The 19512-nt window shown below is 40.2% G+C and overlaps 1 protein-coding gene across 2 annotated transcripts in view; it reads left to right on the forward strand.

Annotated features, from left to right (window-relative positions):
• sh3yl1 (SH3 and SYLF domain containing 1) overlaps nt 1-19512 on the forward strand; it is a 143812-nt gene that overhangs the window by 15975 nt on the left and 108325 nt on the right. Inside the window, exon 2 of one of the 2 annotated variants that reach the window (XM_078213215.1) lies at nt 9952-10059. The exons of the other annotated variant lie outside the window; for it this stretch is intronic. Within the exon in view, the coding sequence (XP_078069341.1) occupies nt 9952-10059 (108 nt within the window). The remainder of the gene's footprint in view (nt 1-9951; nt 10060-19512) is intronic. 2 annotated transcript variants of the gene reach the window in all.

Here is a 19512-nt window from a genome sequence, read left to right on the forward strand (position 1 = left end):
AGTTGTTAACTAATCATAGCAAACGATCTCTCCATTAGTCTACAACAGACCTAAATACAGAGGAAGGCTTCTGGCTGGAGAGACTTTGATAATGATCTGCAGCAACCCTATGCATACAAGTTAATACTGCAGTCAATGTAACTGTTTATTTTTAATCTTAATAGGGAGAGATAGTTAAGCTTGTAACTACTGTAAATCTAGTATTATTGTTGATGTTCACTTCAATTTACTCTAAAGTTTTTTTTAGCTGAAGTTGCAGCCTAATTTATTCTGTCATTTCCAAAATTGGGAAAGATTAACTGAATGCATTTGCACAGTGGAAGTACAATGAAAATAATTATTTGGACTTGGCACAAGTGACCAAGATACTGCTCAATTAAAAGCACAGTCAGTGTAAAAAACATTTGAGACCTGATAAACACCAGTAGCCCCTCGCATAAAGTGAGCGGTGTAACAGAAAATTTCAGGGCTACCTACCTGGGGATTGGATTGTTTAGTAAGTGAGGACTCACTGTTGGAGTAAGGTGCTGCATGTGGAGGAAAAATATCCAAAATGAAGAACAAAATAATGCAACACCTTTCTCACCACTTACACTGTTCATACTTCGCACAAGCAAACGAAATGCCTGTATCATATGAGTCAATAACAAAGGTGCAACTCTCAGCTTATTAAGTGGCTCACTGTTTCAGGCAGTTTAACAAGTAATTACTCGCTGCTTAACAATTTAAGAAACTGAATTCAGTCAAGATCCAGTCTTGGAAATTGTTTTAATCAGTTGTTCAGTTAAAGTTAAGGTGTTAAAATGCAATTAGCTTCGGAGTTGCATCAAGCATCTTATCATTAATAATTAGAGGCTATCGCTAAGTGAGATGTACTGTTTTATTGTGACAATATGTGGGCTACATACCTCTTGGTTTTATTGTAGACAATATACAGTGGATTAATGTCCTCCTTGTAAATGGCAATTTTATATTTCCTTCATTCTTCTGATTTCTAAATCGCCACAATCAAGATTCTCTAAGTCAGATAGATTTCCCAGTTATTTCCTTGAGTATGGTGGATTAGATACGGTGGCGCAGTGATTAGCACTGCTGCCTCACAGCACCGGCTTGGGTCACTGTCTGTGCGGAGTCTGCACGTTCTCCCTGTACCTGCGTGGGTTTCCTCCGGATGCTCCGGTTTCCTCCCACAGTCTGAAAAATGTGCTGGTTAGGTCATTGGCCGTGCTAAAAATTCTCCTTCAGTGGACCCACTCTGGAGTTGGTGACTAGGGGATTTTCACAGTAACTTCATTGCAATGTTAATGTGAGCCTACTTGTGACACTAATAAATAAACTTTAAAACTGGAAGGTGATCTAACTGAGGCATTTAAGATGATTAAATGTTTTGGTAAGAGTGAGGGGAACTATTGCCTCTGGTGGAGGAATATTGAATTGGACAAATCACCTTCAAATTAAAGTTAGACTGATCATGGCTCAGAAATAAAAACTTACATTTCTGTTGTGACTTTCACAACCTCAAGACATCAAAGCACTTTACAGTCAATGAAGTACTTTTGAAGTGTGGCACCATCTTCACACAGGACAAAAGAAATCTGAAACTCTTTGGAATTTTATTGGGTAAGAGTATTAAGTTATACAGAATCAAGCTAGGTGAATGGAGTTGAGATAAACATCAGCCATGATCTAATTTAATTTGTGGATCAAACTCAGAGTTGTATGACCCACATTCATTTCAAGTTCTTGTGCTTTCTTGGAACAATTGAGATACTCTGAAAACTATTCAGTTCCATTTTAGAAGTAGTACAAAGTACAATCTGACTGTAATTTCTCCAAGTCTAACTCCTATTCCATGTCATCACCTTGTAGGAGACCATGGGCTTAGATGGATTGGCCATGCTAAATTGCCCCTTAGTGTCAGGGGGACTAGCTAGGGTAGATGCATGAGGTTATGGGGATAGGGCTTGGGTGCGATTGTGGACGGTGCCGACTCGATGGACTGAATGGCCTCCTTCTACACTTTATGATTTTATGATTTAATCATTTATGAAGCTGTAACTGAGTCCCAGAGAGAGACAGTCTCCAATACTGAATCAAATGTCACAAAATCCTTGTATTTAGAATTACAATTTTTGTATTTGTAACTTGTCTACACTAATTATATTAAAGTGACATGTTTGTAAAACTATTAATGTTTAGACAAGTAACAGACAAAACCATTACTGAACATATGCAGGATTTTAAAGGCATGAGTCCTGAAATGTGGTAGCATTGTAAGTAGAGTTTCAGTACACACCAGTCTGCAATTTGCCAGAAGGTGGCCAGAGGGGGTTCTGCATCTCCCCAGAAATGGAAGGCAAATTGAAGAATGAATTGTCCTGTGTTGTACAAATCATTTTAATGACCCAAGAGTAAAATTAGCAGAAATCTGGGAGTGGATTAACTTCATTGCATCTGCTAAGGTGGTAAGGAACCGAATAAATCCAGAGTTACAAACATGAAAATTAAAGGGAGAAATTATCAGATTAATATGTAGAGGGGAAAAAACAGAATTATTGACTAGTTGTGGAAGATGATGGTGGTAGTTGGGTCTATATTCCCTAGAGTTTAGATGAATGAAACGTGATCTCATTGAAATGCACAAGATTCTGAAGAGATGCGAGAGGGTAGATATTGAAAGGTGTTTCTGTTAGCTGGGTAATCCAGGTAGTCTCAGGATAAGGCACAATCATTTAAGACTGAGAGAAGGAGAAATTTCTTCAGTCATAGAGTTGTGAATCTTTGGAATTCTCTACTGGAAGATTGTGGATGTTCCATTGTTTATTATATTAAGTCTGGGATATTTCTGGTCTTTCAGGCAATCGAGGGTGTAGAGAAAGAGCAGGAAAGTGGAGGTGACAGCCAAGATCAGCCATAATCATGTTGAATGGTAGAGATGCTCTGGGCTGTGGGGTCCACCGTTGCTCCTATTTCTTGTGTTCTTGTCGTCTTCATGGAGTTCAATCATCAATTAGCATATTACTGCAGGAATTTCTTAGACCACTGTCCTAGGCCAAACCATTTTCAGCTGCTTCATGAATGACATTCTTTTCATTTGAAATACAAATCTTTGCTGATGATTGCACGGTGTTCAGTTCCATCTGCAGATTCTTTAATAATGAAGCAGACCCTGTGTGCATGCAGCAACACCTTTGGCAACATTTTGACTTGGACTGATGTGTGGTGCAAGTGTTACTTGCCATTTAAGTGCCAGGCAGTGACAAGATAGAATCTAACCACCTCCCTTTGGCATTTAAAATATTATCATCACTGAATCCCCACCATCAAAACATGGGAGGTCACCATTGACCAGAAACAACTGGACCAGCTATATAAATACTGTGGTTGTAAGGGCAGGTCAAAGTTTGAAATTTTATAGTGAGTATCTCTTCTCCTGACACCCCAAAGCCTATGTATACTCTACAATACAAAAGTCTGGACTGAGGGAATGTTCTCCACTTGCTGGATATGTGCAGCTCCACAATACACAAGAAGCGTGACACCGCCCAGGAAGAAGCAATCCCATCTTGATTGCTACCCCATCTACCACCTTAAATATTCACTTCCTGCACCATTTGGTGAACCATGACTATAGTGTACCATCTACATGTATCTTTGGCTTATTCCACGATGATGTGCAAACTGTAATCTTCACCGATAGAACCACCACAGACACTATCTCAGTGTGGACTTGAGTCAAACAAGGCTGATTCATCACACCAGCTCTCATTTCCATCTTCCTTACTGCAATACTGCACCTCGCCACCAGCGGACCATCCCCAAGCATGAAGATAATTTATAGAACAGACACAAGACTATTCAATCTACGCCATTTTTAATCCAAAACTAAAGTCAGTCCAATTTCAGTCATTAAGTTCCAGTATGAAGATGATGTTTGTGCATGCATTCACTCAAATGGAGTTCTGGATCATTCCCAGTTCTTCCCCGAAGCATGTGACTAAATGTGAGGAAAACGAAGGTCATCTTCCAACCAAAAAGCCATCCCCACCCTCCACTGTCAATTAAGGTCAAAGTTGAAAACCTGGAAAATAACGAAAACTTTCCATATTCTGGGAGTTGCATCTTGACGAAGGCAGACATGGGCAACAAAATTTGGCTGACTGAGAAAAAGTGTTTTTGAGGAGCAGACTCTCAATCCCGAGACTGTTGTTTAACAGGGAACAGTGATCCCTGTGCTGCTTATACGTTTTGGAGATTCAGACAATCTATAGCAGGCACCGCAATGCACTGGAATAGTATCATCTGCAATATCTTTGCAAGATTCTCAGTTCTGGTGATAAGAAAGGTGATCTAACAGCATCATCCTCACCGAAATATGAACCCCAGCGTTGAGGTGCTAATCATTCAAAAGCAGCACAACCAGGCTCCCAAAACAACTGCTCTGCTCAAACTCCGTCGTGGGAAGAGGAGGACAGGAACATGCATCAGGGATGTCCTCAAAGCAAACACTCTGTTGACTCATGGGAGTCCCTGGCTTATGGAGAAGGTTCATTTTGGAAAGGCTCATAACGCCATTGAGAAACTTAATTGGAGTCATGCCAAGATGAAGAGAGAGGCAAAAATTTCCAAACAACTCGTCTACTCGACCCTTTGAGCATTATTTGCCCCTCCCATGGCACAGTCTGTTGTTTGTGGTTTGGACTTTTCAGCCATCTTGGAACTCATCAAACAGGAGTAGAAGCAAGTCACCTTTGATCCGGAGGAACTTTGCCTAGGTTGCTTCGATAGGACTTTCCAAAACCGTGACGTCTACTGACTAGAAGCGCATGGGAACATATGTTATGTTTGTTTATTAGTCACAAGTAAGCTTACGTTAACATTGCAATGAAGTTGTTGTGAAAATCCCCGAGTCGCCACACTCCGGCGCCTGTTTGGGTACACCGAGGGAGAATTTAGCATGACCAATGCACCTAACCAGCACGTCTTTCGGACTGTAGGAGGAAACTGGAGCACCCGGAGGAAACCCACATGTCACTGGGAGAATGTGCAAACTCCACACAGACAGTGGCCCAAGCCGGGAATCGAGCCTGGGTCCCTGGTGCTGTGAGGCAGCAACACTAACCACTGTGCCCTATCAACTGTAAATAAGTTAATCTGAAAGTAACACCGTCCTAACTTGTCAACATCCCTTCACTGTTGCTGGATCAAAAGTGGGGAATCATTGACAACAACTTCTGGATTTTTACTTTTAACTGGGGAGGGGGGAGCCAGAAGTTGCAGCCGGTTTCACAAAGTAATGATAGTGAACGCTGACAGTTTCATCATTATTACAATCACACAATACAGCCGATATATTTAACATTTGTTTTAGGATAGGCTTTTCAAATAATTTTGAAAGATCTTGCATGAATTGTTTTGAAAGACATAATTACTGAAAATGAAATTTGCATTGATATAGGAAATTTAGCTGACTTGGAGCTTTTTTTATGAAGCAAATATTGTCACGTCAAGTGGGAAATATTCTTGATATGCACTGGACTCATTGTCTTTCCTTTGGGCACTAGCCCTCTGACCTAACTCACTTTTTTTACAGAATCTGTTGATTTTATTGTGTTTTCAATAGAATGACCACACAGAGTTTTCCCACTGTTTTTTTCCTTCTTTAAAGCTGCTGCTTAAAGATAATATCATTATATTTGTTAAAATAATTCTCTTTTTTTTCCTAGTGTCAATTTCTTTGTTTGTATTTCCACGCTCTTACTGCTTTCTTAGCTGATATGGAGGCCACTAACTATTTCACTTTGTTTTCTTTTACAATCGTCTTTTAACTTGACGTTTTCCTTGATTTATTTTAAAGTAAACTTCATGCCATTATGGCATCTATATCCCCACTTTACTCTCAATTTTGCCCAGATTCCTCTTCACAAAAGCATAAGAAATATGAGCCTCTTTATGTTGCAAAACCTAGTAGCTGGTAAATTCTGAAAGTGAGTTGGAGGGACAGTACAGAACACTGCACAGAGAAAGAACTAACATAAGTCAGTTTGTTTGTCTCAATCCTGATGGAGATCTGAATAATAAATACAGTGTACCTGTAATTTTCTACCATGGCACCATCTGTTATTCTGCTCATCAGAGAGGGTTCAGGGTGTTATAAGACATAGGAGCGGAAGTAAGGCCATTCGGCCCATCGAGTCCACTCCACGGCAGTTATAGTACTCTGCCAGTAGACTTCCCACTCTCAAGATTGGCACCCAAACTTTGTGTTGGCTCAGGTTCACTGCACTAAAAGCCGATGAGATTCAAAAAAAGTATAATTTTTGGATGTGTTCAGTTTTTGAATTTACTGATAAAGGAAGCACCAACTCTAACAAAATCTCACCCAGGCTCTCTCCCCTGCCCTATTCCTGTAATCCCTCACATTTACCATGGCTAATCCATCTAACCTATATATCTTGGAACACTAAGGGGCAATTTAGCATGACCAATCCACCTAACATGCACATTTTTGGATGTGGGAGGAAACCGGAGCACCTGGAGGAAACCCACGCAGACATGGGGAGAAGATGCAAACTCCATAAGGCAAGTCATGCAAGGTCAGAATGGAATCTCTGGAGCTGTGAGGCAGCAATGCTAACCACTGTGCCACCGTGTCACCCAACTATCTATAATGTTGATTACAACCACTGTTTGAAATTTGATCAAACCTATCAAACTTTGTATATTTTCAAATGACGATCAATTTTGAAATGACGGGGAGGTATTCACAACATTGCAGAGCTGTTTTCACTCTGATGCTAGAACAATCTTCATTCTTTGTGCCGAGCAGGGACTTTGGCTCAACAGACAATGCAGCTACTGCAGCTCCCACTGCAAGGGAAGGAATTTCTCATTGTAGGCAATAAATCTGATTGGTGGGTCATTAAGCCCGTTTTCAGCACACACAGATAGTCGGGAGAAAGTGTCAATGGCCAATTCAGGAATTGCTGACAAGTGATTTTTGAACCAAACAAAAGGTTGAATTACTGACTTTAAAGCAGGAAGAACAATGGCAAGTAGGTAAATCTAGGTGTGAAAATATTCTTCTGTTCAGTAACGTATTTCAAGTTGAAGAAATTTAATCTTTGTTTCACGATTCTTCATCTCATAAGAATCCTTATCTGCTTTCTGAAAACAAAAGGAAAAGATGTAGTGGAGTATGTAATATTAGCTTCCTGTTCAAATAATAAACAAAGTTAATGTGACCCTGGAATCAGAACAATGTCATTTAATTATAAATTTGGCTCCAAAGGCGCTCCATTTCTGAGGGGACATATGACACTATAAGCAGTTGTGCAGAAAGCAAAAATATCTACATATTCAAACTTATCATGTCTTCAAATACAGAGTTACAGAGGCTTGTAATTAATTGTTTACATTTTGTACGTATTTGCAGCATTTGTTAAAGGTATGGTGGTCAAATGTTGGCCTGATATTTACAAAAATGTGATTTGCATTAGGGAATTACAGACACGAATACAAAAGCAAAATCTAGTGCATGCAGGAAATCTGAAATACGATCAGAAGATACTGGAAACTCAGCAGGTCTGGCAGCATCTATAGGAAGAGAAACAGAGTTAACATTTCAAATCAACACCCTTATAGCCAAGTTTTGCACACATGAGGACGGCCTCAACCGGGATCTTGTGTTCCTGTCACACTATCTGTAACTCCCACAAGTTGCCTGGGCTTGCAAAATCTCACTAACTGTCCTGGCTGGAGACAATACACATCTCTTTAACCTGTGCTTAACCCTCTCTCCACGCATATTGTTTGTACCTTTAAGACTTGATTGCCAGTAAAGACTCGCATTCCAACCATTATTTTGTAGATTGGGTTTGTGTCTTTGTATGACCTGTTTGTGAACAGAACTCCCACTCATCTGATGAAGGAGCAGCGCTCTGAAAGCTTATGGCATTTGCTACCAAATAAACCTGTTGGACTTTAACCTGGTGTTGTTAGAACTCTTACTGGATAAATATTCGCCAGGACATTGGGGAAAACTCCGTGCTCTTTGAAATAATACCAGAGGATCTTTTACATCCAGCTTAGGAAGCAGCCAGAGCCTCAGTGTAACATTGAATCCAAAAGTTGGCGCCCTCAACAGTGCATCACTCACTCAGCACTGTTACATCAATCTGGATTTTTGTGTTCATGTTTCTGGAGTGGGACTTGAACATAACTTTCTACTTCTGAGGCAAGAACATTATCAATTGAGCTATAGCTAACACTACTGCAAGTATTTTATTTTAAACAAAATGCTATGCCTTTCTCGGTTCAAAATATCATTTAGAATAAAACAAGATACTCAAAATACTCAGCAGCATCTGTGGAGAGAAAAGCAGAGTTTTCTGTTCTCTTCCCACAGATGCTGTTTGATCTGAGTATTTCCAACATTTTTATTTCAGATTTTTAATATCTGAAGTATTTTGCATTTTTTTTCATTCATTCGTGGGACATGGGAATCACTGGCTGACCAGCATTCATTCATTGCCCATCCTTGTTTACGTATCATTTAGGATTTTTGCCAGGTATTTGACATTGTTGATTTGGATAAGAGTAAAACATTTTCTATTATTGCTGCTTACTGCATGCTGTGCACTTTATAGAATAAGGATACAACTACTCCTTTCCACCAGTATGCTTAGCCCTGTGCAACCACCATCCAATCCTATCAGAGCATTCTGTTTTGTATCAATAAAATTTATCCTACTGACCTTCTTTACGGCCTTTCAGAGCGTGCCTTTGAGTGATGTGACACATTTCTGCTAAACATTTTTTGTGGTCTGTAGGCCTCTTATCCAAATCAACAATGTCAAGTCTGTAGGTCCTGTTAATGCTTGCTTCAGCTGGGACTTTTTTGTGAGAGCGGTCACAAACTCTTATTCCATCAATCTGAACTAAATTTTAATCCTGCTTCTATAATTAATTTACATAGTTGCTGCAGCGGATTAGAACACTTTCTGCATCATTGGTGCCTTTTAATATATAAATATATGGCTCTTTAAAAATGATAGAAAAACATTTCAGAAACAAATTGTTGAACTTTTTTGTATTGGTGTTCATTTTAAAATGAATAGGAGATATAGGAGTTACATACTGCACTGTATAAAAGAAACTTCCAATAGAACCTAGTGATCAAGTATGTTATTTTTCTGCAATGCAATTCACTTTAACTTCATTTTTAACTGATAAACTGTGTCAAAGGGATTGAAGTTTTGCTCGTCTGATTTCATAAATTGAATTAATTACCAGGGTAATTAATGCCCTGGGAACCCGGGTTTGAATCTCAGCACAACAGGTAGTGAAATTTGAATTCAATAGAAATATAGTATTAAATTCTAATGATAATCATGAAACCATTGGAAATTGTCTTAAAAATCCATCTTTTCATTCATGTCCTTTTAAGGAAAGAAATCTGATATCCTTCCTGGTCTGGCCTATGTGTGACTCCAAATTCACGGCAACGTGGTTGACTCTTAAAACGTCCTCTAAAATGGCCTCGCAAAGCATTCAGCTCAAGGGCAGTTATCGATGGACCAGCCACTGATACCCACATTCCATGATCAAATTTTAACAAATTCAATATAACTAATTCATTTACACTTAACTATGTTATGAGATAGTGTTTCAAAGTAGAAACCTTTGAAATGTTTAACTTTTACAATATTTCTCTATGAATTTGATAAATGATTTGGAATTTATTCATATTAACTGGGACACCAACATCTGTTTAACTCGTAATTAATAGGTTGTGTTTTCTATTTATCTCTGCCTTGCTATCGTAAATTGTCACAGTTGCATATAATAATGTAAACTATAAAGTGCCATCATGGTATCACATGGTTTGCAAAAATCTGAATTTTGGTGTCGCAAATAGTCTTGCTAATAAAACAATTGCACTATTTGCAGTGAATCCAATTCCATCAAACCTCAAGTCTGAAGCCAAGAAAGCTGCAAAAATTTTGAGAGAGTTTACTGAAATAAGTTCAAGAAATGGACCTGATGTAATCATACCAGGTTAGTAAAATAATTACTTGATGCTGAGTTAATTACCTTTGTATTTGAATGTTTATCTGTATCATTGTAGTTTATTAAAAAAATACTTCAAATCTTATGGGTGTTGCACAGTACTATTGTATCTAATATAAGACTGCAGGAGAATATTCTAGGACTTGGAATTGTGGGAACAGAGATTTATAAACAATATTTCTTTTTTTTTGGAGACAAATAGGTGATGAAGGGGCTTCATTCAAGTTTCCAAAATCACTCGTAGCACAGAAAATAGGAAACATGATAAACATGATTTAACAAATTTGAGCAAGACTATAGAATAGACTGATTTTAATTTACAAATGTCTATCAAAAATAGTTAGTGTTACGTCAATTCATTTCCTTAAAAAAAAACTGATGAAAACCCAGTTAAGAATAAATTCATAAGCCATGATGCTCCTTAGTCAAATAACCTACTATTATTCACTCTCCACCTGATGATCAAAGAAACGTGACTAGAGCTAGGTATGGAGGACTGTTGCCATCCATAGACCTACCCCTTCTTACCTTGCATTAAGTTGATCTTTCTCTACACCCTATGCTGTAAAGCGGAGCTACACCAATATGCAAAACAGTAAGGCAATCAGGATATAAAGGTATATCTTCCAACTCTATTGTAGCTCCGTTTACAGCTGACTATAACACTACATTCTGCACTCTCTCATTTCCTTCTCAGTGAACGGTGTGCTTTATAGCGTGCAAGAAACAATACTTTTCATTGCACGTTGATACATGTGACAATAATAAATCGAATCAAAAATCTTCCTCCATGAAGGAATGGAGGGAAATGGGACTGAAGGTTAAATACTACATCTGTTGATGGGTGATCAGTGTGGCTGGGCTGACGGATGTCATCAGTGAGTAGAATACTAACAGCAAACAATAGAGTTGGAAGACATACATTTATATCCTGATTGCCTTAACTGTTTTGCATATTGGTGTAGCTCCGTTTTATTCAGGAATTTGCAGTGTTTCATTTCACTTTGAGTGGAATTAGTAAGGGGTAGCAACTTTTTCCACATGTAACTTGAAGTTTGAGAAGCATTTCCTTATAGCATACTTTCAGAGCATTCTTTGTACCAGTGTTGATGCTAGTTCCAGGGGAATAAGTGTTTGCAAATAGAAAAATAACAGGAAATAATCAGCAGGATGCATGTAAAATGTCAAACGTCCATTTTATTGGCCTTGCTTTAGAGTATGAAGTTCAAAATATCTAATCCAAATCTTAATCTATGGATTGGATTTTTGCCAAGCCATGGTGACTTGGGAGTCCTTTAAAAATGGCAGTTTCTAGGCTGTCGGTCAAGCCTCATTATGTATTTATGGCTGAGAACCAAGACATCCATTAGAGTAATGAAAGACCTGAGCCCCAGGAAAAATGTTGCTTGATTGACAGCTCAGGTTTTCTGATCCATGCTGTCAATTTTACAATCTTTGTTTACAAAGGATAAAGAGGATTCAAGTGCTTGCAGTTTCTGAAATTGATAATTTGAAGATGCTGACTGATTAGCCTGTGGTAAAAAATTACTTTATAAAGTGGAAACTTATCTTTGGCTCTTTTTGTTTTGGAACACATCGTAGTTTCTCGATAGGGTTCATTCCTTTGATATACTGTATGGTGGGTGAATGGGCATGGAACTGCCATAGCTTGGCATGGAAGGCTTGAGGGTTATTGGGGTTGTTAGAAAGGGTATAGTTTGGTGTGAGGTATCAGGGACCATGGGAGTTTTTTGGGATCCATTTCTTGGCATGGGAATTGTGTGTTGAGAGTGAGAGGGCCTTTCTATTTTATCATGGGATGAAGTTGCAGAGCATGGAGTTGGGCCTTAAAAATGGTCTATCTTTGGACCCAGTAGCCCTTGTGGCTGAGGGGCAAGCTGGGAATTTACCTGATGAAGATCTAGTCCTATCTTCTCAAATTCTGTTTCTAGCTTTTTGCAGTATATCCTTTTCTGTTCTTTTTCAATCATTTATTCAATTCCCTTGTGATTGACATCTTTTGCATCAAAAGCTGCTTGTAGTAAAGCATTAAATGTTCTAAGCATCCTCCACATGGACGTAAATCTTAAGTACAGTGAAATAGTGATGAGTCAAACTCGGATGCCACGGAATTCCAGTTATGTCGAAGTCGTTAATAATTCTCACTGGCAGAATAGCAAATCCCACAGAATGATGCCTGTGATGAGCCAAAATTCCACACTGGTAACTCCAGATTAGCTGAATTTGTCTAAACTTGTCACATGATCGCACCAATCAATCAGAGCCAATGCCGCAAAGGCCATAGACATGCCCTGAGATTTTGTGCTACAGGACAGAAACACCGAAAACATGTTGGCCTGCATTGACGACATGGTGGATTGTATCTCGCACATCTGAAGACAGCACTGTGATTAAAAGATTATGGAGCTTTTCTGGAGCTGACTCCTGACGTTTTTTTCAATGCAAAGCTCTGGTCTTTTACAAGGTCAGGCCATTATAAAGTGTGAACAAATTGATAGACGTTCTCACACATTTACTATTCTGTGGTTTCATTAGGCATTTGAATCTGTTATTTTTGACACGAATCACATTTGTAGGGATATCGGGTTACATAGAAATGCATTCATGTGGGAATGCGACCTCCTCAGCTGTTTACCATAGATTTGTGGGTGGATCCCCTGGGATTTGACTCATCAGGATTTTACTTATCCTTTACATTAAGCTTTCCCAAATCACTCTTATAGTAGCCTGTGCCCCACTGTTACAATTTGCGAACCAGTGGAAACAATCTGACTATTTACCTTCCATTACTTTGAAAACCCCAAGATTGCTGCTCTGTTTTTCTTAGACAATTATTAGACACTTTCCTAATTTTCTTTCCCCTAAATGTCTTTCAATGTCTTTCTATCCCCTTAAATTGCTATTTGTTATGCAGCTTTCCACCCTATGCTTCGGTTACTTGCTTGAACCCTGAACCGTTCTCCAAGATTTTCAACTTTCCTTTTATCTCTATCCTCAGTCCGCAAACACTTTTTCCAATAAATATTTGTATTTCTCTATAATATGGGTATACAATTATATTTTATCCTTAATTTGAGGAAAGAGTGTAAACCACCTTGGGACACTTTCCTCTAGGTCCTGGTCTAGCCTTGTTTTGTATGGCTGGCTTTTTGGAATGTTCTGCCAGATGTTCAGATTTGGACATTGTGGGCTGGACTTTAAGTCAGGATTCAAGGATCATGTCCAATTTTCGACAGGCCCCATTTTTACTAGTAGAGGGAAGGGTAGGACAGGAATCTCACATGAGGGAAACCCAATTCAGCACAACCTCTTGAACTTAATTCTAAGTTCCTCCCCACCCCCGTGAGGCCCTCCACGAGGTCCCACCACCGTGGCTCTGCCTGATGCCCAGTAGGCAGTGCCAAGGTGCCCCTGGGCAATGACACTTTGCCCCTTGGGCAGTGCTAGGGGGCCTAGGCTGGCTCTGCCAAGGTGGCAGTGCCCAGTACCTAACAGTACCTAAGTGCGAGGTCGTACACTTTGGAAAAAAGAATAGAGGCATGGACTATTTTCTAAACGGTGACAAAATTCATAATGCTAAAGTGCAAAGGGACTTGGGAGTCCTAGTCCAGGATTCTCTAAAGGTAAACTTGCAGGTTGAGTCCGTAATTAAGAAAGCAAATGTAATGTTGTCATTTATCTCAAGAGGCTTGGAATACAAAAGCAGGGATGTACTTCTGAGGCTTTATAAAGCACTGGTTAGGCCCCATTTGGAGTACTGTGAGCAATTTTGGGCCCCACACCTCAGGAAGGACATACTGGCACTGGAGCGGGTCCAGCGGAGATTCACACGGATGATCCCAGGAATGGTAGGCCTGACATACGATGAACGTCTGAGGATCGTGGGATTATATTCATTGGAGTTTAGGAGGTTGAGGGGAGATCTGATAGAAACTTACAAGATAATGAACGGCTTAGATAGGATGGACGTAGGGAAGTTGTTTCCATTAACAGGGGAGACTAGGACGCGGGGGCACAGCCTTAGAATAAAAGGGAGTCACTTTAGAACAGAGATGAGGAGAAATTTCTTCAGCCAGAGAGTGGTGGGTCTGTGGAATTCATTGCCACAGAGGGCTGTGGAGGCCGAGACGTTGAGCGTCTTCAAGACAGAAATTGATAAATTCTTGATTTCTCGAGGAATTAAGGGCTATGGGGAGAGAGTGGGTAAATGGAGTTGAAATCAACCATGATTGAATGGTGGAGTGGACTCGATGGGCCGAATGGCCTTACTTCCGCTCCTATGTCTTATGGTCTTATGGTACTCTGGAGGGTCTCAATTGTCCCCCTTTACTCCAACGGGGTCTGGCCACAAGTGAGGAGCTATAGTAAACCCCACTGGAGTGAACCATACTTAAAACAAATTTAAATATAATTTATGCAGCTCCGTGCCAGAAATTGGTGCGGAGCTGACAGCGCCGGAAATCCAGCTGCCGGAGACGCACGAAGGCTGTGGCACCCAGTGGGGAGCCATTGAAACGGCCTCTGCTTGAGGCCGGGAGACTGGCTACAAAAGCAGTGCTGGCTGGGAGAATCGTCCCCTGAGTGTTTGAGCATTGTAAGAAATCTCACAACACCAGGTTAAAGTCCAACAGGTTTATTTAGCAGCACATGCTTTCAGAGTCTCGGCCCTTCTTCAGGTGAGTTGAAGAGTTGTGTTCACAAACAGGCCATATATACACACAAACTCAATTTACAAGATAATGGTGGACTGCGAGTCTTTACAGGCAGTCAAGTCTTAAAGGTACAGACAATGTGAGTGGAGAGAGGGCCAAGCACAGGTTAAAGAGGTGTGTATTGTCTCCAGCCAGGACAGTTAGCCAAATGATAGCCAGGTTCTGCACATATGAGGACGGCCTCAACTGGGATCTTGGGTTCATGTCACGCTATCTGTAACCCCCACGACTTGCCTGGGCTTGCAAAATCTCACTAACTGTCCTGGATGGTGGGTCATTGAATATATTCAAAGCTGAGTTGACAGAATTTTAATCTACAAGGGAGTCAAAGGGAATGGGGAACAGGCAGGAAAGTTGAGTTGAGGCCATAATCAAATCATCCATGATCTTACTGAATGGTGGAGCAGGCTGGAGGGACCTATTGTCTTATTCCTGCTCCTACTTCTTATGTTCTTGTATACCCAAGTCAGAAAGCATGCATACCATGGAGATCATATATGTGTTTCCCCAAAGACATTGATTTCCTCTCATATATGTAAAGAATCATGCCTGCTGTCAGCGCCAAACTTACCGACTCTTTGTATCAGGAGCACAGCCTTGGTAGTGGCTGAATTGTTTTGTTCCTTGAGGTTTTCAGCAGTCAATCCATGGGTGGCACAGTAGTTAGCACTGCTGCCTCATAGCGCCATGGACCCAATTTTGGCCTTGGGTCACTGTCTGTGTGGAGTTTGCACTTCCTCCCCGTGACTGCATGGGTTTCCTCTGGGTGCTCCGGTTTCCTCCCACTGTCCAAAGATGTGCGGGTTAGGTTGATTGGCCATGCTGAATTGACCCTAGTGTCAGAGGGATTAGCAGGGTAAATGTGTGGTGTTATGGGAATTGGGTCGGAGTTGGATTGTGGTCGGTACAGACTCGATGGACCGAATGGCCTCCTTCTGTACTGTAGGGATCCTATGATCAGCACTGTATCATTGCATTCAACAGATGATTACTACCCCTTGGCAGTGGGCTTCAGTCTTCGTATCCTTCATCATGGACTCATCAAAGCAACAACATTGAAAACTTAAATATTATCAAGTAGCTGGATTCTACCACGTCCAGAGTGGTGTTGATGCCACCTGTGCTCTATTAAAGGCCCCAATGGCCCTGAATCTCATCAAAAGGAAGGATCTTTGCAATAACAATTGTATTCATATAACACCTTTAACATAATACAATGCGCCATGGCACTTATTGAATGAGTATGCAGCTTATTAGTGATGTTCATTCTGGTTTGCTATGAGTGTGCTGTTACATCATCATTCTGTATGAGACTGTATACTACTCTCATACCATGATTCTTTTGTTCTCTGTCAGTAAAAGACACCTACATTTTTCGTCAGAGCAATGTGTCAGGACAGTTGCTTGGAGACCAAGGCTACCCACCTCAACCATGGCTGATAATACCACTCCATCGTCAGAGGACAGATGGTGACAGCAGATTTATTTAAGTCTTATATGTTACACACAATATTATTGAACAGATCATAGGGTAGTCTGAAGTAACCATTTTCAATGCTTAAACAGCTCGAGACCAGCAAGCTGTATGCAGCATAATTCTGCATTTATGAAGGGACTGGACCTTATATTTTCAAAAGTTGAGGGAAAGAAAATGGAGTCAAAAGCATCCTGATCAACACTAAGATACCTGGATGGGTGAGCGAGGGAATGAAACATCACAAAAGATTGGTTAGAAAAACATCAACTACTTACAGAAGAAAAATGTTCTATCTTCAGAAACTGTAATGTCATTTGTTGAGCCTTTACATTGTTTGGAATATATCACAATACATCACATATCTTTCTGAGTAAGAACATTTAAAACCATTATCGATCAAATTAAAAATGAATTGAAGGTTTTCATATAAAAGAACTCATCAACGCAACAATGCAAAAGAATTTCACATTTACTGATCGTCTTCATTCTGTCATTTTTTTATTTCTTATGATTGTTACTACTCCTTGTACCTAAAACTCTTCTCACATATGGGCTCAATCCTTGCATGACTTTACATTGGCATCAGGAAGTTCTGAAGTTTGCAGCTGTAATTTTACCAATGGAACCTTCAGTTAACAAAAATATCAGTAATGCTGATGTCCTTGAGCAGTTTCAATGTCAGCGAGCTTCGGTATCCATTACCTATTGGACCAAGGCCAGAGGCTTATTCCAGTGCTGTCACCCAAAGGGACTGGTGTGATATACATACCTTGTTATTTATTATGAGAAACAGCCAACACAGGTTCCCATTCTTTGCAGTTTATTGATGCTGAGTCCGGCTATTGGTCTCCATAAGATCAAATAGAATCACTTGGACTGAGTTATGAAAGCCCAGAGTGCTATTGCAGGTGTCATGAAAAGAAGTCAGTCATATTTGCCACCCCAGGAGCAATAATTATAGATGCGACTGAATTTGCTTCAAATTCCATGCTTTCCAATGAGTTTTGAATGTCGGACATGTCTCTTCCATTGTTTTGGAAATTCCTCCAACTTATCCAACACCTGAGAAAAGAGCATCAGCACATAACATTTATCTGCATGGGAATCCAGATTTTCACACACTTACCTTGAAAGTAAACCTGACTGACAAGCTTGACTTTCAGTCAAGTGGGGAATGCTGAAGAGAAACCTCAACAAGTCAGGAGGTGGGGAAAGACCATTGTAGGGTGTGGGTAAGAGCCCTGAGGAGCCATAGGGAAGAAGGTGGGGAATCAAACTGGGGAGGAGGATTGGATGCCTGAGATGGCAAGGGGCACTGGAAACCCGAGAGATTGAAGGTTGATGAGGTGGTAAACTGATCCAGCTGATAACTGGAGATGCTTCCTGGATCCAGCAGTTTTCACCTTCCTGGTGTTGTAGGGAAATATCCCTTTACCAGTGCAGAATAGAAGTTGAGTCGCAAATCGAGGTTCAAAGCGTGTCTTTATTGTACAATTACTGGGATCCCAGGGAGAACCAACGTAACCAGCTCAGAAACAGTGGCTTGGCCACGTTGATCTCAATCCTTTCACATCAGCTCTGGATCTTTATAGGGATCCAAATTCGAGCGGGAACATTTGATTATGCATTTCTACAATATGTATAAAGTGGTCTGTCAGTTTAAAAAGTCCCTAGGAAGTTTCATCGATTAGCATTTGTATGGTGTGTGTTCGTGTTAATGGGATTACTTGGTCCTGCCCCGGTGTCTAAATGCGTTTCCCATTATCTTCTCTATGTGTCCTCTTATCTGAATTGATCTTATTGTTTCGTGTCTGTGTTTCCTGCTTGTGAGATTGAGTGTTAATGTCATCCTGTCCTGTTGGATGTCTGGAGTATTTTATTCTAATCTTTTATTCTTATATCTTAGTTTATCAGATTTTTATGTCTGCCTTGGCCGAATTGGTAATATTTCAGTGATAGCTTGGTTTTGATAACCCACTCTATGTCTCGTTTCATAGGGATCTTGATCATCCTTGGCCAGGTTAAAATGCAGCTGCGCGCTGTTGCTAGGCAGATTAGGGATCTTCCGTAGTCTTTGAAATTCGCGAGTCTCTCAGCTGTGCAGGGGGGGACCCGATCGAATATCCATCCGGGGGTGCCCCTCTGCATTGTTGGCCCGTTATGAGTGGTGCCAATTAGTCCAATAAGTAAATATGTTTGATGATGCAAAATATGGTTTTCTGGAAAATGTTCTCCTTCACTGGTGTTGCATCAGGGAAACCTGGCCATCCAGAATTAAATTGCAAATTGTTGGTAAAAATGAGGCAAACAGTCTCATTTATAATAATATGAATTGCCAACCCACTTCTTGGGAGTGGGCTGATTGCCCACTGCCCATCTGGCCTTAGTTATAATTGGAATTGGACAGGTTGGTGTTCAGATTCAGATTTTGAATACTTCAAAGTCCCACTCTACCCAATCCTATAGAATCCGTACAGTGCAGAAGGAAGCCATTTGGCCTATCACATTTGCACCGACTTTCTGATAGAGCATCTTACTCAGGCCCATCCTGCCTGCCCTATCTCTGTAACCTCTCCATATTTACCCATTGATTCCCCCTAACCTACACATCTTGGGACAATTTAGAATGACCAATCCACCTAACCTGCACATCTTTGGACTGAGAGAGGAAATTGGAGCACCCGGAGGAAACCATCGCAGACATGGGGAGAATGTGCAAACTCCACACAGTCACCCAAGGCCGGAATGTAATTTCCTGTCTGAAATTAAAATCTTTGAGCTGAAGGGTGATGGGTTAAAAGTTGAATGTGGCCATTTGGTTACTCTTTCAATGGTAGGTCAAAAATAGAGTATTTATGTACTTTACACTTTTATACTTGCACAAACCTGTTATGTTACAGTAATAAAAGAAATGGAATGAACATGTTTTATGGTATAGATATAATTACCTGACACTAAATGGTTTTGAGTATCTGAGCCATGTCTTGAATAATGTATAATCATGTCAGTAATACAGATGGAATATTAGATAAGTCTATTAATATGTTCTTCCTTTAGATAATTAATCTCCGTTCTAATAATTATTATATTAAGAGAGCATACGAGAGTCTGGGTGCACAGTCCATGCAACAATCCACTCTTCATTATTTCAATTATTGAAAAGATGAAGATCAGTTTATGTTCAGTTCTTGTAAATACCATCTGTCAAGGTTGCTGAATTTTATATCCCAA

Source organism: Mustelus asterias, chromosome 5, assembly GCF_964213995.1.
Source record: "Mustelus asterias chromosome 5, sMusAst1.hap1.1, whole genome shotgun sequence".
NCBI lineage: Eukaryota > Metazoa > Chordata > Chondrichthyes > Carcharhiniformes > Triakidae > Mustelus > Mustelus asterias.